Source organism: Cariama cristata, unplaced genomic scaffold (genome assembly GCF_000690535.1).
Source record: "Cariama cristata isolate BGI_N322 unplaced genomic scaffold, ASM69053v1 scaffold4762, whole genome shotgun sequence".
Lineage (NCBI taxonomy): Eukaryota > Metazoa > Chordata > Aves > Cariamiformes > Cariamidae > Cariama > Cariama cristata.
This window is the reverse complement of record NW_009601983.1, coordinates 14,622-29,527: the sequence shown is the minus strand read 5'-3', so window position 1 is coordinate 29,527 and position 14,906 is coordinate 14,622. Positions and strand designations below refer to the sequence as shown.

The following is a 14,906-nucleotide window of genomic DNA, read 5'->3' as shown; positions in this document are numbered from 1 at the left end:
TCAGCTCGTGCTTAGTGACTTGTTAAGCTGCTACTAACTGGTCAATGTCTGAATCCCTGCACGCTAAAGCAGCAAACTCCCTGACCTCAGACTTCCACAGACCTTAATTTAGCCCCAACCGACTAGAAACCCCTATATGCAACCATCTGTTTGCATCCCATTGTGATTCAAATGGAAGCAATTCCATTTCTGCCACAGAATCTTCTCTTTATATTTGTACTGCAGTAGCAGAGACTCCAAAACAGCTCAGCTTCAGGCATTCTTACGTGTCTGCACCATGTCACACACAGAGCTGCATACATACATTATGAAGAACGCTGCAGATTTTTTTCCACTGCATTTTTCCAAATTTCTGGAGCGTTTGCAATTTTGACACATCTGTAGCAAACATGCATCTTTAGGAAAAACAGGGTGGGCTGGATTGTGACTCAAGATCATCTGACTGCTGTCTCTTACTCCATTAAAACCTGTATAATCCAAGAGCATTTGGAGGAAATGAAGGGGGAGAGCAGTCAGCCACCCAGAAGGTTTGCCAGTTTTCTAACAGTTAGGGAATTTCTAAAATGGCTCATTCTTGCTTTGTGGGCAATTTTCCTTCGCAGAAGTGAGCAGCACCCACGTACCCACACCTCCTTTCCACGCTCACAGCAACTTCTTGATGGAGCTTAACTTTTCATTACAAGTGGCAAAACGTTAGGATTTTAAGTTCATCTTGCAAACTCACTGGCGTTTGTTGAGCTTCCTTACCTTTAGTGTTGTAAATTATAAGCAGCTAAGACAATAGAGAACTTGTGGTTTATGCTGAACTCATTTCCTGTATTTGTTACAACTGGGCTCCTCCCAGCCCTTCCTTCTCTGCGAACGGGTCTCTCTTGGCTCTCCAGCAGACGCTTCTGCTCACGCCATGTCCCTAGCAAGCTGAACGCTGCATCAGAGCTTCTGCCCTTACCCAGGTGTGCTCCGCCACACCAACCTGACACACGCTGTCTTCGGGAAGGGCCCGATACCTGATCGCCTCTTCAGTTGTTGTTCACGGTCAGTCTTAGCCTGTGCAGCTTTTTAAATGCCATGCCCTTTATCAGCATTAACTTAAGATGCCTCCTAACACCTCAGCGAAGTTGACAGCTTCATTTTATGAGAAGTAAACGGCAGCTGGGAGAAGAAAGGGTGATCTTGTTAGGGATCTAAATTGGGTCACATTTTCCCAGGGACTGACTTCCCGCCTGGCCTTAAGCAAGTCCCTGGCTTACTTTGTGCTGCCTGCCTTACAGGGGGGTTATCTCCCTCGCAGGGTAAGTGCTGTGATGCTGGCGTAACGCTGACAGAAGATGGTGAGACAAACCCAGAGACTGGCCAAGAGCACCGAACCTGATGCCACGTCTCGGCTCTTTCAGAAGCTGTACTCCTTTAGCACCTTGTGCTGCAGCTTGACTACGTAATTAGTGTCACATTGCAGGTGGCCATAAAGGAAAAATAGGAATTGCTACATGAAAAGCAGGACAACCGTATTAGCCATGCAAATCAGAGGAAGGGAAACATGCCTAGCAAATCCACTTAAAAAAACCCCAAACAAACAGAAAACAACCCACTGGCAGAGTGGCTGAAATACAGATTGAGCTTGCATTTCACTTCCCACCCTCCCCATTTCCCTAAAATCCTCATCTGTACAAACCAGATTCATAGTCCAGAGAAAAGCAAATTCTCATGCAAATACAAAGAAAGAGCCAGGCCTAATGCAAGAGACAGAGAGAGAAATAGCCCTTCCTCTGCGTGAAAGGGGATACAGCGAATGATGGCCGGGATGTGCCACAGCTGCCTGCGCTCGCTGCACCGACAATTTGGTATCTTCATGTAACGCGTTACATGATGCAGCGCTTGTGGCATCAGAAGACAGGCCGTGACAACAAATCTTCTCTTTTGGAGAAGAAAGGTCTTGTTTGGTTGCCAGAAGAGAAAGGGAGCACGAAGATTATTCAAGTGCCTTTGGCTCTGCAGGTAACGCTCACGTCCTCGTTAGCAGCACTGCGTTGTCATGGGATTCAGCAAGGAGACGGATGGCTGTGAAGCGGGGAGGGCTGTCCTGCCGCTGTCTGCACCGCGGGGGCCAGCCTGTCTCTGTGCCAAGCATCTCAGTGAGGCAAGGCAGAAAAAAAATACACAGATGAAGCACTCTCAGCTCTCATTGCTGTCTTATCTAAAGGAACTGGAAAATGCAGCAGCACGCAGATTCACATGGCACAAAATAACCCGCGGCATTCTGGAATCGAGCGGGAACAGACTGCGAGGGAGAGATGCAGACTGTGCATCCTCAGTAGCTTCTGTCCCTGTGGTCTAAGAGCTCACGCTGCAGAACGATGGAAGAGGCAGGAAAAGGGCCCAGCATGGCAAAGGGCCATTATTCTGATGTGACTGTTTCCTTGCTCAGCCCCTGCTCCACTATTTATAAACCCTTTGCAAGCCACAGGCTTCTCCCGGCTTTTCTCTTGCATGCACACAGATCAGTTTGCCTCCGTACGGCTTCTAAGGCAGACTCTTTTATTTGGAGGCCTGAACATCAGACATTGTTTAGTTCCACCCTGTGCTCATGCCCATTGCGGAATCCACAGCGCTGAGCTGATGCTCGGCCCCCAGAGCTGCCGCCTGGCCCCTGCGATGCAGCAGAGCGACTGACCACCCACAACGTGCTCAGCTCCGAGGGCAACCTGAGTGCTCCCTGCACTGCCGGCTCCTAAACGCTACTCATTCCTACTTTATCATCTCAAAATAGGATGTGTGAAATACCTTGGTATCATTTTCTCCCTTGTACGTGTTCAGTTCAGAGTCTGCATCTCTGGGTTCAATAACAACAAAATGTGTATGGAGGATGAAACTGTTTTATAATCATGACAAGTAGGCAGAAAATACAATTTCTGTTTTTATGAAAAACTATGCTTGTTTCAAAGCCAACGCCTGCTGAAATGTCTAAACAAAACCCAAGATGAAGCCAACAGCCCAGCAGTCTGTCCTAAAACATCACAGATTTTGGTCCTAATTATTACATTCTCTGTCAGTGTTCTAGGGTCCTGATGCATCAGAAAAAAACCCAAAATGGAACAGCTGTTATCGTTCCTTGTTACACAAAGGAAAACACAGAATTGCATTGTAAATAACATCTTGATCTGCTTCGGCATGCTGCTGAACTACATTCAATAGCTTTTTATCTTGTCTCTATGTTCAAAGTCCCTGCTAATTCTTATCTCTGTTACTCTTGAACATGCGCCAAAGTTCATTCTGCCCTGTCTCTCAAAAAAATTTCCACAGAGAAAAACCACCGCAGAACACTGAGTAGCTCTCAAAGAAAATAAAGCAAAGGGGGTGAGAAGGGGAAACCTGCACACGCATAGAGGAGGTCGTGGGAGGACTCGAGGGCTGCGTGCACGCTTACGTGCTAACCGGCCAGGAGGCGAGGGCCCCGAGCGGGGCAGGAAGAGAGAACAGAGCCTTTGCTCAAAGAGAGCACGGCTGTGCCTCACCTTCAGGCAGGTTCAGTTCCAGGAATCCTTTCCTTCTGGGGCAAACAGCAGCAGCCCTTCTCATTTGGAGGTGGCTCCTAGTGCTGCCAGCCCTCAGTGACGTGTCCCTTTGCCAATGCCACACTTGCTGTGCTGGGCCCTGAGGCTGACCAGCTGCTCCCTCAGCGCTTGCAGAGTCAGGAAGGGGGTCCCACCAGTCCCTGCCTCCCAGCTTGCAGGGACAATGCCGTGACCTGTCCTGCCGAGGGAGTCCGTATGACGGCAGGTCTCTTCAGAAGTGGTTTTCTGCGTGGGCGCTTTGGTGTTCATTCTTCTTGCTGTGTATAGAGAGGTTACAAAGAAAAACCCCAAACCTCTTGCTTAGCAGCAGCGGGAAAGCGTTGCTGAAAGCAGGTAACTCCCACCATCCATGGTACGACCACCGGTCAGCAGGGAGACTCATCTCGCCTACATCGGTCTGAAAAGCTCCGGGCACATTCCACCTGCATGCAGCTTGAACCACAGCCAAAAAGTGCACAGTACCTTGCAGAGGAAAGCAAGAGTGCAGATGCTCTCAATAAAGCACTTCCCTTCCTTGTAAATGTCTTCAGTCACAATTCCGTATGAAAACTAGATCACAAGCTTTGCCTCACAGAGGCTGTGGATTTACTATTGCATCACTTGCAAGGAAGGGGAGAGAAGAGGAAAAGGACACTTGATTTGTTATTGGTAGTACCCAAAGCTCTTCCAACAGCTGTGATCTTGCTCTCCTTGTCTTAAATATCATCCATTAGCCCCTTCTCCACTTTTAGCCAATGAAACAAGTAACTGTTTGCATTAATTTCAGCCGTTATATCCCACAACTGTTCCAAGCCATTATTTTGTAACGGGAGACAGCACCCTTTTCCATTCTTCCACCCTTCACCACTAACAGATCTTTGTTTCCACATCAGTTTTTCATATTTATACTTTTTTGTAATGGTGCACCAGACATAGCTGCCGTATGTGGAGGGTGTGGTGATCCACATGAAGAAATTTTCACTTCTTTCTGCACTCCTTTGAGCAAATTCTGTTCTCAGTAAAGCCAACTGAATACACAACTGAGGGCTTTAAGTAAGCCCTACAGAAGCATCATGGCTAGTACAGCCATGTATAAATAAGAAATTCCCAGGACTGGACAGCACATCTCTCGCGCCATTTTGGTTCATCAGCCATTTCAGTGCCCACACAAGACCTCTCATCATCCCATAAGAGAAAGGTGGATAAGGAGCCAGCCTAGTGCATTTTAGTACATGTTGTCATAGAAATGACAGACAATTCCCTGAAATAAAAAGGAGATTTATTTTAAATGGGTCTCTCTGAAATGCAGAATTCAAAAAGCACTTGGGATTTTCACAGCAGTGGTTGTCATCAAGCGCATCACTTCTGCCTGTTAAGAATACTTAATAAATCACTTGGTGCTTGACCTTTCTCTGTAAAAAATGAGCTGTAGCCAATTCCCAGGACTGTTAAATACTGTCTCTGGCCTATTACAATGGTTAGAATACAACAGCTACACCAGGACAGACCACAGATCCATCCAGATGCCTGGGGAAAAGTCTAAGAACAGGGCAAACGCAGTGATACTTCCCTGACACATTTCAGCAGCTTCCAGCAATTTATGATTCAGCAGCTTCCTAAACCAGAGGCATTATCTTGCATTTAATAACCCTCAAAGGGAATTTCCTTCTTGTCCCGACTTTTTAAACTCATGTACATTTTCATGACTTGTGCAGGAAGGCATCCCCTGGCGCAGCAACACAACATGTAAAACAGCAGCACCTCCTCCTGCTTGTGCTGAACCTGCCTTTGGAAAATTCCACTTGGTGTGTAGCTCTCACACTGGAAGAAAGACTGAATAACTGCTTCACGCTCACCTTCTCCATTCAACTCCTGATGTTGCAGCACTCCACAATACTCCTCCACATTCCCCTCATCCTTTTTTCTTTTTTTGCCAGACTACAGTCCCTGCCTACTCAGATGCTCTTCCTACAGTAGCCATTTCATTCTTTTATTAATCTTGCTGCTCTTCTCTGCCTTTTCCGGTTCTTCTTTGTCTCATTTGAAATGAGGGCACTAGAAATGCACAGAAATATGAGTGCACACAGTGGCATGATTTCCTAATTCTTATAATTCCTAACATACAACTTACTTTTTCAAGCAAATACTACTGAACACCACACTGACATTTTACGATACCCTCACGATCTTGTTTCTGAGTAGCAATAGTCAACTCAGAGCCTGTTATTACAGAAGGTTAGGATCGGGGGGGTTTTTCTGTGTGCATTGCCTGATTTTTATCTGTACTAAATTTTATCACTTACTAGATGATCCAGTCCATCAGCAATTCAAGGTCCTTCTACAATCAGCCCTCATTTTATGACCACAAATAACTTGGTACCATTGGCAAACTTCGTCTTGTCTCTATACACCTCTTCTGCAGATCACGTGTGAACACAGAGTATGTCACAGGCCCAAGCACTGCTCTTTCTGGGAGTCTGCTGGTTCTCTCTCTCTCTCTCTCCTCTCAAGAGACCTTTTTCTTATTCTCCATCAGTAATTTTTCCATGCAAAGATGTCCTCTCTTATTCTGTGCTTTAAGAGCCTTTGCTTATGATGGGAATCACATGGGCCGTTTTCCAATTTTATGGAAAAGATTTAGAGCTAACTATGGAACACAGCCACTGCTTCCCCCTCCTCCTTTGCTTTTTGCTACCCTGGTACTGCTCATGAATTTCCTCATTCTTTTCACAAACTTCTTTGTGCTCTTATTAAGAATCTCTTTTAAAAAGCCATTTTAGTTTTTCTCTGGATATGGAATGTGGTCATCCCAACACTGTACTATGAGTTACTCTTAAAAAAACTGGGGTTGGTCTTGTTTCCAGGGCAATTCCTTCTGTCTAGAGGCAGCTCTGACACTGCTGGTACGTTTCTCCTGTTTCTCTCCAATTAGTCTTCCTTAACTAATTGCTAAATCCTAGGACATTTCTCTCCAGCCTGCCTGTTGCCACCAGGACATCCACCTACGGCCTCACTAATTACACCATCTACAAAGCTGAATTCATTTTGTAAACAGGTTATTCCGAGAAGTTTAATACCCTAGAAAATAGTATCTCATGCATCTCCTTTAAGTTGGCCTTTTCCTTAGTGCATTCTGCCTGGAGTATAGCACCTAGCTCTACCAGCTCCAAATATTTTATTCCCTCAAACAAAAAAAACACCAAACCAAAACAACAAAACTTCTGAGAGTTTTCAAACATTATTTCCACGAAACAAGTTGCAGACAAAGTTTTAGGCTTGTTGAAAACTCAAATATGTTTTGTTCTACTGAATTTCCAAGAAGAAACACAGTTTCTCAGAAGGAATGATGATTTAAGAATTCTGTAAGATGGGTACTGTTCTTGAGCTCCGCTGTGCTTTTACCACCCACCTCATTATGGTCTTTTGAGAAACACCAGTCTCAGGGAGCTCTGAATAGACACCTTCAGAGCAGTATTAAGAAAACAGCCATACTACTTACGCAAAAAGGCTGCTCAAGTCTCTCAGTATATATTGCAAAATCTTCCCCTTTTGCGTTAGACTGAGAATCACCTATGTTACCATATGGAGCCGTTATCTTTACTCCTTTGTTTCCTTTTCACATTCTAGCTTTACTTCAATTTTCTGCTTGCCTTTTCCATACATGGGAAAGTTAAACACAAACAAAAAAACAGACCGAGAAAGAAGTCCTAACAAGGACAACTTTGCTGCAAGAAGCTTAAATTATAACTGAAACCAAGAACAAAGTCATAATCGTGTGCTTCCCTTAGGTCTGCCACCCTGCAAGGAGCCCATTTAAAATTATTTGGGGAAAAAAAAAAAGAAAAATAAAGGCTAGTTTTTCTGAAACTACATTTTCTTCCCTTTAAAGGGAAACAACCTCACCACACACTGCTTTGCATCTCGCTGTAACTACAGGTTTCTAGCTGCCTTGACCCAGCCTGTGCATCTCTGCACAAGAGAGCAGCTCTGGGGACTCAATACAGGAGCATCACAAGTCTCCTGCAGGACTTCCCAGTGTAGCTCAGCGAAGGTAAAGGCCAGGCCAAGATTAAAGCTTGTTAGATGCATGGCAGGGGGAGAACCCAGCCACTGTGCACAACAGAAAACGGCTCTTTTGGAATGCATTTGGAAAGGGAACTGTTGTTTTCCCAGCTTTCTGGCATATTCTTTCCAACAAGTTTATATGCCATAGTCTGGAAATGCCTTTCTTTCGGGTGCACAGAGGACCCCTGCGACAAGAGTAAAGACGGCTTTTCTATATTTATGTAGTTCTGATGCAAGAAGACAAGGTCCTCTCCACCTTCTTGTAATAGAAAGCCAGGGCAAACTGCCTCAGCTTACACCAACACCCTAGGCAGTCTTGCCTTTCCCATTTAAACAACCGGCAGAAATGAAGCTATGCACTCACCTTGGGGATTTTGGCAAATCGCCCTACTCGGGTATCTCGGATGCTGGTTATATCCAAAATTTCCATTTCCTACAACAGAATAAGGACAGGGAAGATGAGGAAAGACAAAGGAGCAAGGAAAGAAGTCCACCGCAGAGCCCTCAGAAGCTGCAAAGCAGGTCTCAGCCACTGCCCTTCCCTGGGGAAGAGTGCTCCCAGCAGGCACAACGCAGGCAGGGAAACACCAGCTGCCGCTGTGCCGAGCTGGCAGGCCGGCTAGCGCGGAGGCAGCGGTGGTCTGCAGCCCTGTCCTCCTCAGGGTGAGGCCGGAGGCTCCATGTGGATTACCGTGAAGAGAGTGTATCGCATGCATACAGGTTTATATGGAGAAACTCTACCCCAGTTACAAGTCCATGTGTTAATGCCAGCCTGTCTTTTGCCTCCACGCATTCAACACAGAGCAGCTGAGCTGGAAGGCAGGCAGGCCCACTTCTCCCCAGGTCACTCCTGGCAGACCTTCCCCTAATCTGTTCTGAAGCAATTCCCATGGAGAACGTTCCACAACCTTCCCTAGGCAGCCCACTCCATGTCCTCACTACTGCCTAGTTGTCATGTTTATTTTCTTTGTTCTTTTAATATCCAACCTGAATTTCCTTCCTCTGTTACTAATTTGTCTGCTCACCGTGGATCTGGAGAACAAATTATACTTGTTGCGGTAGATAATATTGTTTTCCAAGATCACAATAAGGAACAAGGTGGATACCATGTCTTCTGGCTGTATCCCCATTTTATTGTCAAGCTGGATGGAAATTTTATTCCTAATCCCACTCCTTTCTGAATCCCTAGTGCAAAAGCAGTGAAGTTTTTCTTCCTTGCTGTTCATGACAAGCAGATCTTAAGAGGAGTCAACCAAAGATTAAGAAGCCACACAAATTCAACAGACAAACTACTGACCATACCACACCACACTCTGTATCAGCCCATGTCTTGTCCCTGGTCACTATGCTCATGCCAGCCTGCACGGGACCTTCACAAGCCTGCCCCAGCTCCCTCTGACAGCCAGCATTTGCCTACCACCCTTGCTAGCTCACGCTGTCTGCAGATTCCCTCAGGGAGCAAGAAAGATGCCAGACAAGTGCTTCGCCAAAGATGTGAAACAGGCTGTTTCTCCACTGCGGCTCTCAAATTTGTTTACAGTTTATTTTAGGTGCTAATCAATGGCATTTTCCAGGAAAATCAGACCCCCTCCAGTCTGGGTTTCCTCATGTCAGCTATGCTTCCTTATCCCAGTCCCTTTCCCAGGTAATTAAATCCCTCATACCACTAACCCAGTGAAATATCTCACTTTAGATGGGTGACAGCAGCTCCCCTTGCCCCGTTTTGTGCACCTCCCCCAGTACTACTTCTTCCTGCTGCCTGCTGGAACTCTTACAGCAAAAATTCTACCGCCAGGAGTGGGCCTTGAAAGGGGAGCGAGAGTTACAGAGATGGCTGAAAAGCCAGCACATCTTCTAGAGGGATGTGAGAGTCCCCAGCCTCACAACGCTGTTCTCGGAGGATATGGCTGTGTGGCAGTGCCTTGCCCCAGTTGGCACTAGGGCACAAACTTCTGAAAAGGCAGAGCTCATCAAAACACATCAGGCCTGTTGGCCAGGGTGCTGTGCAGGACTACTGTCTCTGTCTTTATCTACCATGCCTCTTCAGCATGTAGGTCACGAGGAGGAAGTAGAGCTGAACCACAGCTCTGCTCTGGAAAGCAGAAGTAAGCCCAGCCTTCCACCTCCAGTCAGCCAGATCACTCCACCACTCATTGCCACTCATCAGTGAGGAACTGAATTCTCTTTCCTAAATTTGTTGCCTCTCACTCTCCTCCAGCAGCCAGCATCCTGTGGTTTACCTCCAGCAGCGTGCACACAGCACCCTGCCCTGAGAGGAGCACAACTCACTCTCCAGACTGGATGTAGTCTCTTACGGTCACTATTGTGTGGGGGTTTTTTTTGTAATTAAAATTTCTAAACCCTCAACAAGTCAGGTAATTACAACACAGGCTGCACATGAGGTACACCTTAACTGAAGCTGCCTACATTTAATTGCATATGCCTAGCCATTTTCTTTCCAACTGCACCATTGTACTGGTTGGGAGAATCCTTTAGTGTGCCGGGTAACAGGGATATCAATACTACTGTTCTCTGTAAAGTCCTTTGAAGCACATCTAGTGAACTCTCTGGGTATAAGATACCAGCATGACAAGGACAAAAAGGCCACGCTCATCTCTCTGGCATGTTCACAGCTTAATTTCCTGCTCTTTTCTGGAACTCTGAAGACAGACAAATCTGCCATTGAATAAGCGTGAGACTCCCAGGTCCTTTGTGGGGGGGTTTCCTGCTAAGTGGAATGACTGTGGTAGTTTGCTCTCAAGTGCAGAACTCGAGCACTTACGGTGTTTTAATCTTGCACAAACTTAAACTGGCTATTTGGAGACCAAGCTGGGAAGTCTCAGCACTTACCTTATTCTGATAGGTCCAGTATAAGTAAAACCCCTTTGGATCCACTCGAAGAATCACAGGAGAGGCACTTGCTGTTTCCTGACAAAAAAAACCAAACAAACACAGAAGAAGGAAGGTCAGCACCCTATGTGACTTGAAGAAGCCATCATGGGACGTAAGGTTCTCAGTTCAAATATAGACCCAGTTGGGTGAATCACCCTCTGTGATTTATGGAAATGAACCAGACGGTTTTAGTACATCTCCAGAGTAACAGTGCGAGGCTGCGGAAGCTGATCTCTGCTGAAGCCCAAGTCTCAGCTAACACTACACATTTAGCTAGAACAACTCTATTGGAGCTTTCTATACAATGAATCAAGAGAAGAAAGTACCTGTAGATACAATTGTTTGGTTTATTTGAACTGCCTTCCCTCCAAGGCACCTCCTTCATTCCATGAGCTCCAGAAGTAGCCCAGGCCAAGTAGAGATAGCATTCACCCGTGGCATCTACCATCTAGGTGCTCATGCTGGTTATCTGGGCTCTCTTTACAGAGAATGAGCCTAGTCAGGAAGAGTTCAAGGAGGGGTCCATCTAATACAACAGATGAGTCTGCTTTAGGTGGCGATTCTTAAACTCCATGGTCTAGCTCTACACAGACTATAAAGAGAAGCAGCTATTTAAACACCCACGCTACAGGCACAAAACTAGATGAAATTGTTCAGGGCTGATCCTGAACCCCATACGACAGGGAGGCCCTCCAGCTCAGAACCAAGGCATATACTGCAAAGGAGACACAGGCTGCTGTGAGGCTGTGTGCTTTGCCGCTGAATAATTACACTGCTTCTGCATTTTCAGTTAAAGACAACTTCACAGACATTTTCAAGACAACAGCCGTTCCCACCTCACATGCAAGCCTGCGCTAAGAGACGAATTAGCATGAGCTCTTTGGAGACAGAGATGAAGGATGCTTGGCGCCTCTGCTTGGGTCCCAGCCCATTTGCTCATTCAGTCTAGATAACTCCTCACTGCATTTGACCTCTGGTGCCCAGAAGACAGGAGCATAAGGCCTATCAGCCATTTCCAGGAAGGCTTCAAATTCAATTCAGGAAGCTGAAATACCCATCTACTGAGATGAAATCAGTACTGGAATTTGGAAGCTGTATTTGTCACTTGGCCTTGGGACCTTCGGTTTGTTATTGAACTCATACTTTACTCCAGAGTGTATCTGTATTTCCAGGGACCTCCATTTCCAATTTCAGTATTCTTCATTACAGTAAACTGCCCATGCCACAGTACATCGTATGTTCTCCTTTTGCTCCCTACTGTCTTTCTCACACCGTACTAGGGACAACGCTGATCTGCACAGCATCATGTCCATGTTCCCAGAGCTCTTGGTTAGCTCCCGGAACACATGGCCACAAGCCATGAAGAGCAGAACAGGCACTGTAGTCCTACTGCTGAGTATTGTGCCACGTTTCCAGATTAACCTTATCTCTTATGAAGCAGCTTTCTTGAAGGCAAGTTGAGGCTGCAATAAGGACGGCTGGCAGCTGGCCTCCTGATCGGAGGACATGGCTGGCTGCGGGGTACAGGCAGACTCTCCTACGGGGTGGCTCCTGGCAACCAAGGAAATGGTGAATTCTACAGAAGATGGTCTGGCAGCCAAACTGGCTGCTGCTCACACTGCAGAGTTCAACTCCAGGGCAGAAAGCAAGCATTGTCTGGTAAAATCCTGCAATCCATAATACTTTTGCTTCTACTATGAGGGCTAAGACTCAGCATAGAGCCAAATCCACATGCATCTGCCCCGCTTAAGAGGTCAGCTACTACACTGTGCCCTACCTGAGGGTTTGAAAGGGTTCCCAAGCTGGTTCATGAAATAAACTATCATTCATGTAGTAGGACTTAACCTCTTTAGTCTGCTTGGCAGCCTCAGCTTGCTAAACAAAGCACAGCAGAGTTGCTGCTTACCCCAGGATGAGGCAACTCACTCAGTGGGACAGGACAGAACAGCCCTGCCTGTCAGGTTCTCCTCCAGAGAATACATTACAATTGCTGGACAAGGTGAAGGCAGTACAGAAAAAGCCTGGGTTTGCTTTTCTAAAGAAACTCTTGGGTACAGTGAAGGCTCCATTGCAGTCCCAAACTGTACAGAGTGATGTAAGGAGCCAATCTGATCTACCTTCATTCCTTTGCCTCAGATACTGTGGGGGGAGTTCTAAACTGTTACCAACAGTAAGGCCAGGTCAATTCACAGAGTGAGACAAAAAAATCGCAGGCCCATGACCTCTAAAGAGCAGCAATCCTGCAGCCTGGAGCTCTTGCCATCATCCTTTGCAGCCTGCTCTAACTGGAGTGGGAAAGCATGGTAAGATGGAGCAATGTGACCAGAACAGCCCACCTGTGGAGAAGGCTCTCGCTATTGTTGGAGATCAAGTCTGTAAACTACTTAGTAATTAGAGGTAACCTTTTAGGAATGTTTACACATCTGTAAACCTTAGGGAAAAATCCATGCAGGACTTGAGCTCCCCAACTCCTATGGTTGCAGCAGCAAATAAACACTTGGTGGGTCTTGGAAGCCCAATTTGACCTACCTTGGGTTTCAAGGGAGCCTAACTATCCCAGGAATTCCAAAACACTTGGTGGGTCTTGGAAGCCCAATTCGACCCACCTTGGGTTCCAAGGGAGCCTAACTATCCCAGGAATTCCGAGTGAAGTACTTAACAGCTTCAGGTTTTGGGGAAAGTGGTCCTCAAGGACTGAGCACAGAAAATCAGCAGCAATTTTAGACAAGTTTGGCTACTGTTATTCTCAGAAACCAAATCCCTGTTCAAATTCAAAGAAGCCACAAGTGCATTCTGCAGGCAGTGGCTCCATAGGAAATAAAGTGAAGGCTGTGCCTTCCACCATACCCTCGTGTCATCCTCCTGTTTATGGACAGCTAGTGGAATAACTGCCCAGTGATATTCCAGCCTGTATTCCTCAGCATTCATCCTTTCTGTCAGCTGTATATGACATTGCTTTCTCATTCCTCAGTGCCGCTGGACCACCCTTGCTTACGCTGCACACAAGTGATCTGCCTCCCCCGCACACACTGCCTTGGGACTCCAAACTCCGTTCCAGCTTTACACCCACCAAAGTAAGCACTAATCCCTCCTGCACTGCTGCTGGAGGCTGCTTCTAATGCGTCTCATTTGCAATACCACATCAAATGTTTCCCTCAGATCTTGGTGAATAATGACGATCTGGCCTGCCCCCGGTTTTATCAACATTCACGCTCAATAGCAGACAATTCATCCTGCAGACAAAATGGATGGGCAGCTGCCGTCCTCTTGCTGAGGGATGTGGGTATGAGGGTAAATACTCTTTTGCCTTCTCAGGAAGTGAGGAGGGGGACTATTACATTCAAATTAGCTTCTCCTCTTCTACTGTTCCACACTTTCTTCCCCTCACAACGAAAGCCAACAGAGAATGCAAACCAGGTGTTTTGAAGATACAAGAGGACACCAAGTTGGAGAGAGAAGCAGCTTCTTGCAGCACCCTCTGAGGCCCCAGCACCGTTCACGCGCAGGCCCCTTGCTGCTTGGCCGCTGCGCACTTGGTAGCTCACAAAGCCACAAGCTGGGCAGGCATGGGAGGACACGGCTTGCCCTCCGATACACTCCAGCAACAGGGCCATAAGAGGAAGCAACTTGGAGCCTGATTTTCTCTCTATGTGTAAAGCACGGAGAGTCCACTCAGCTCTGGAGTAAATCCTACCCCTCGCACTCCTCCGGACGAGTCTGAATGCAGCGTCTGCCCCTCACCCCAAGGAGACCCCCAGCAGTGACCGCCTTCCTGAGGGCCGGTTCACAGACAGGACCCTAGGGCCCTACCTCAGACAAGCTGCGCACACAGACCACACTCCATTCACCTCCATCCTCCACCGCAACAAGAGGTGCAGAAGCCACATCACCAACCTCTAACACATACGCCCTTGGTTTTTAGCCCTCAGCTCTCCTGTTCTTCTCAGTTCACTCTCCCTATCCAGACATCACTCCTCTCAGGTACGACACAGTGTCCCACCCCCTCCCTGAATACGTGCTCCCAGCCTCCCCACAAACCCTCACCAAAACACAGTATCTGCCCTGTCACCATGCATACAACCTAGCGATGCAAAAACCCCGGTACTCACATCATCCCATTTGATGAAGCGCTCACCCTTGGACAGGTACTCCTTCACCTCCGGGGGCTGCAGGACAGGGGTGAGCACTGACATTCTGTCCCGCAGGTGTGCTCCTCAGCTACCAGAAGCAACAGCAGCTGCACTTTGCTCCTCCTTGGCCCCCTCTCCTCTATCTCTGCCTCTCACATGGCAGGGCTCTCTGCCATTGCCGCTGTTGGCATCAGAAAGCAAACAGCCTCCTATATCACAGTCCAATTTAGGAGGGGCAGGCACAGGCAAGCGAGGACCGATGAATCTG

The 14,906-nt window shown here is 47.1% G+C and overlaps 1 protein-coding gene across 1 annotated transcript in view; it reads right to left on the bottom strand.

Moving 5' to 3' along the window:
• The window catches only part of PLCB2 (phospholipase C, beta 2), a 45,000-nt gene extending 30,299 nt beyond the window's left edge, over nt 1-14,701 (bottom strand). Inside the window, exons 1-3 of the mRNA XM_009710648.1 lie at nt 14,618-14,701; nt 10,467-10,544; nt 7,981-8,049 (exon numbers count right to left, since the gene is read on the bottom strand). Coding sequence (XP_009708950.1) covers nt 7,981-8,049; nt 10,467-10,544; nt 14,618-14,701 — 231 coding nt within the window. The remainder of the gene's footprint in view (nt 1-7,980; nt 8,050-10,466; nt 10,545-14,617) is intronic.
• Nucleotides 14,702-14,906: the final 205 nt, after the last annotated feature.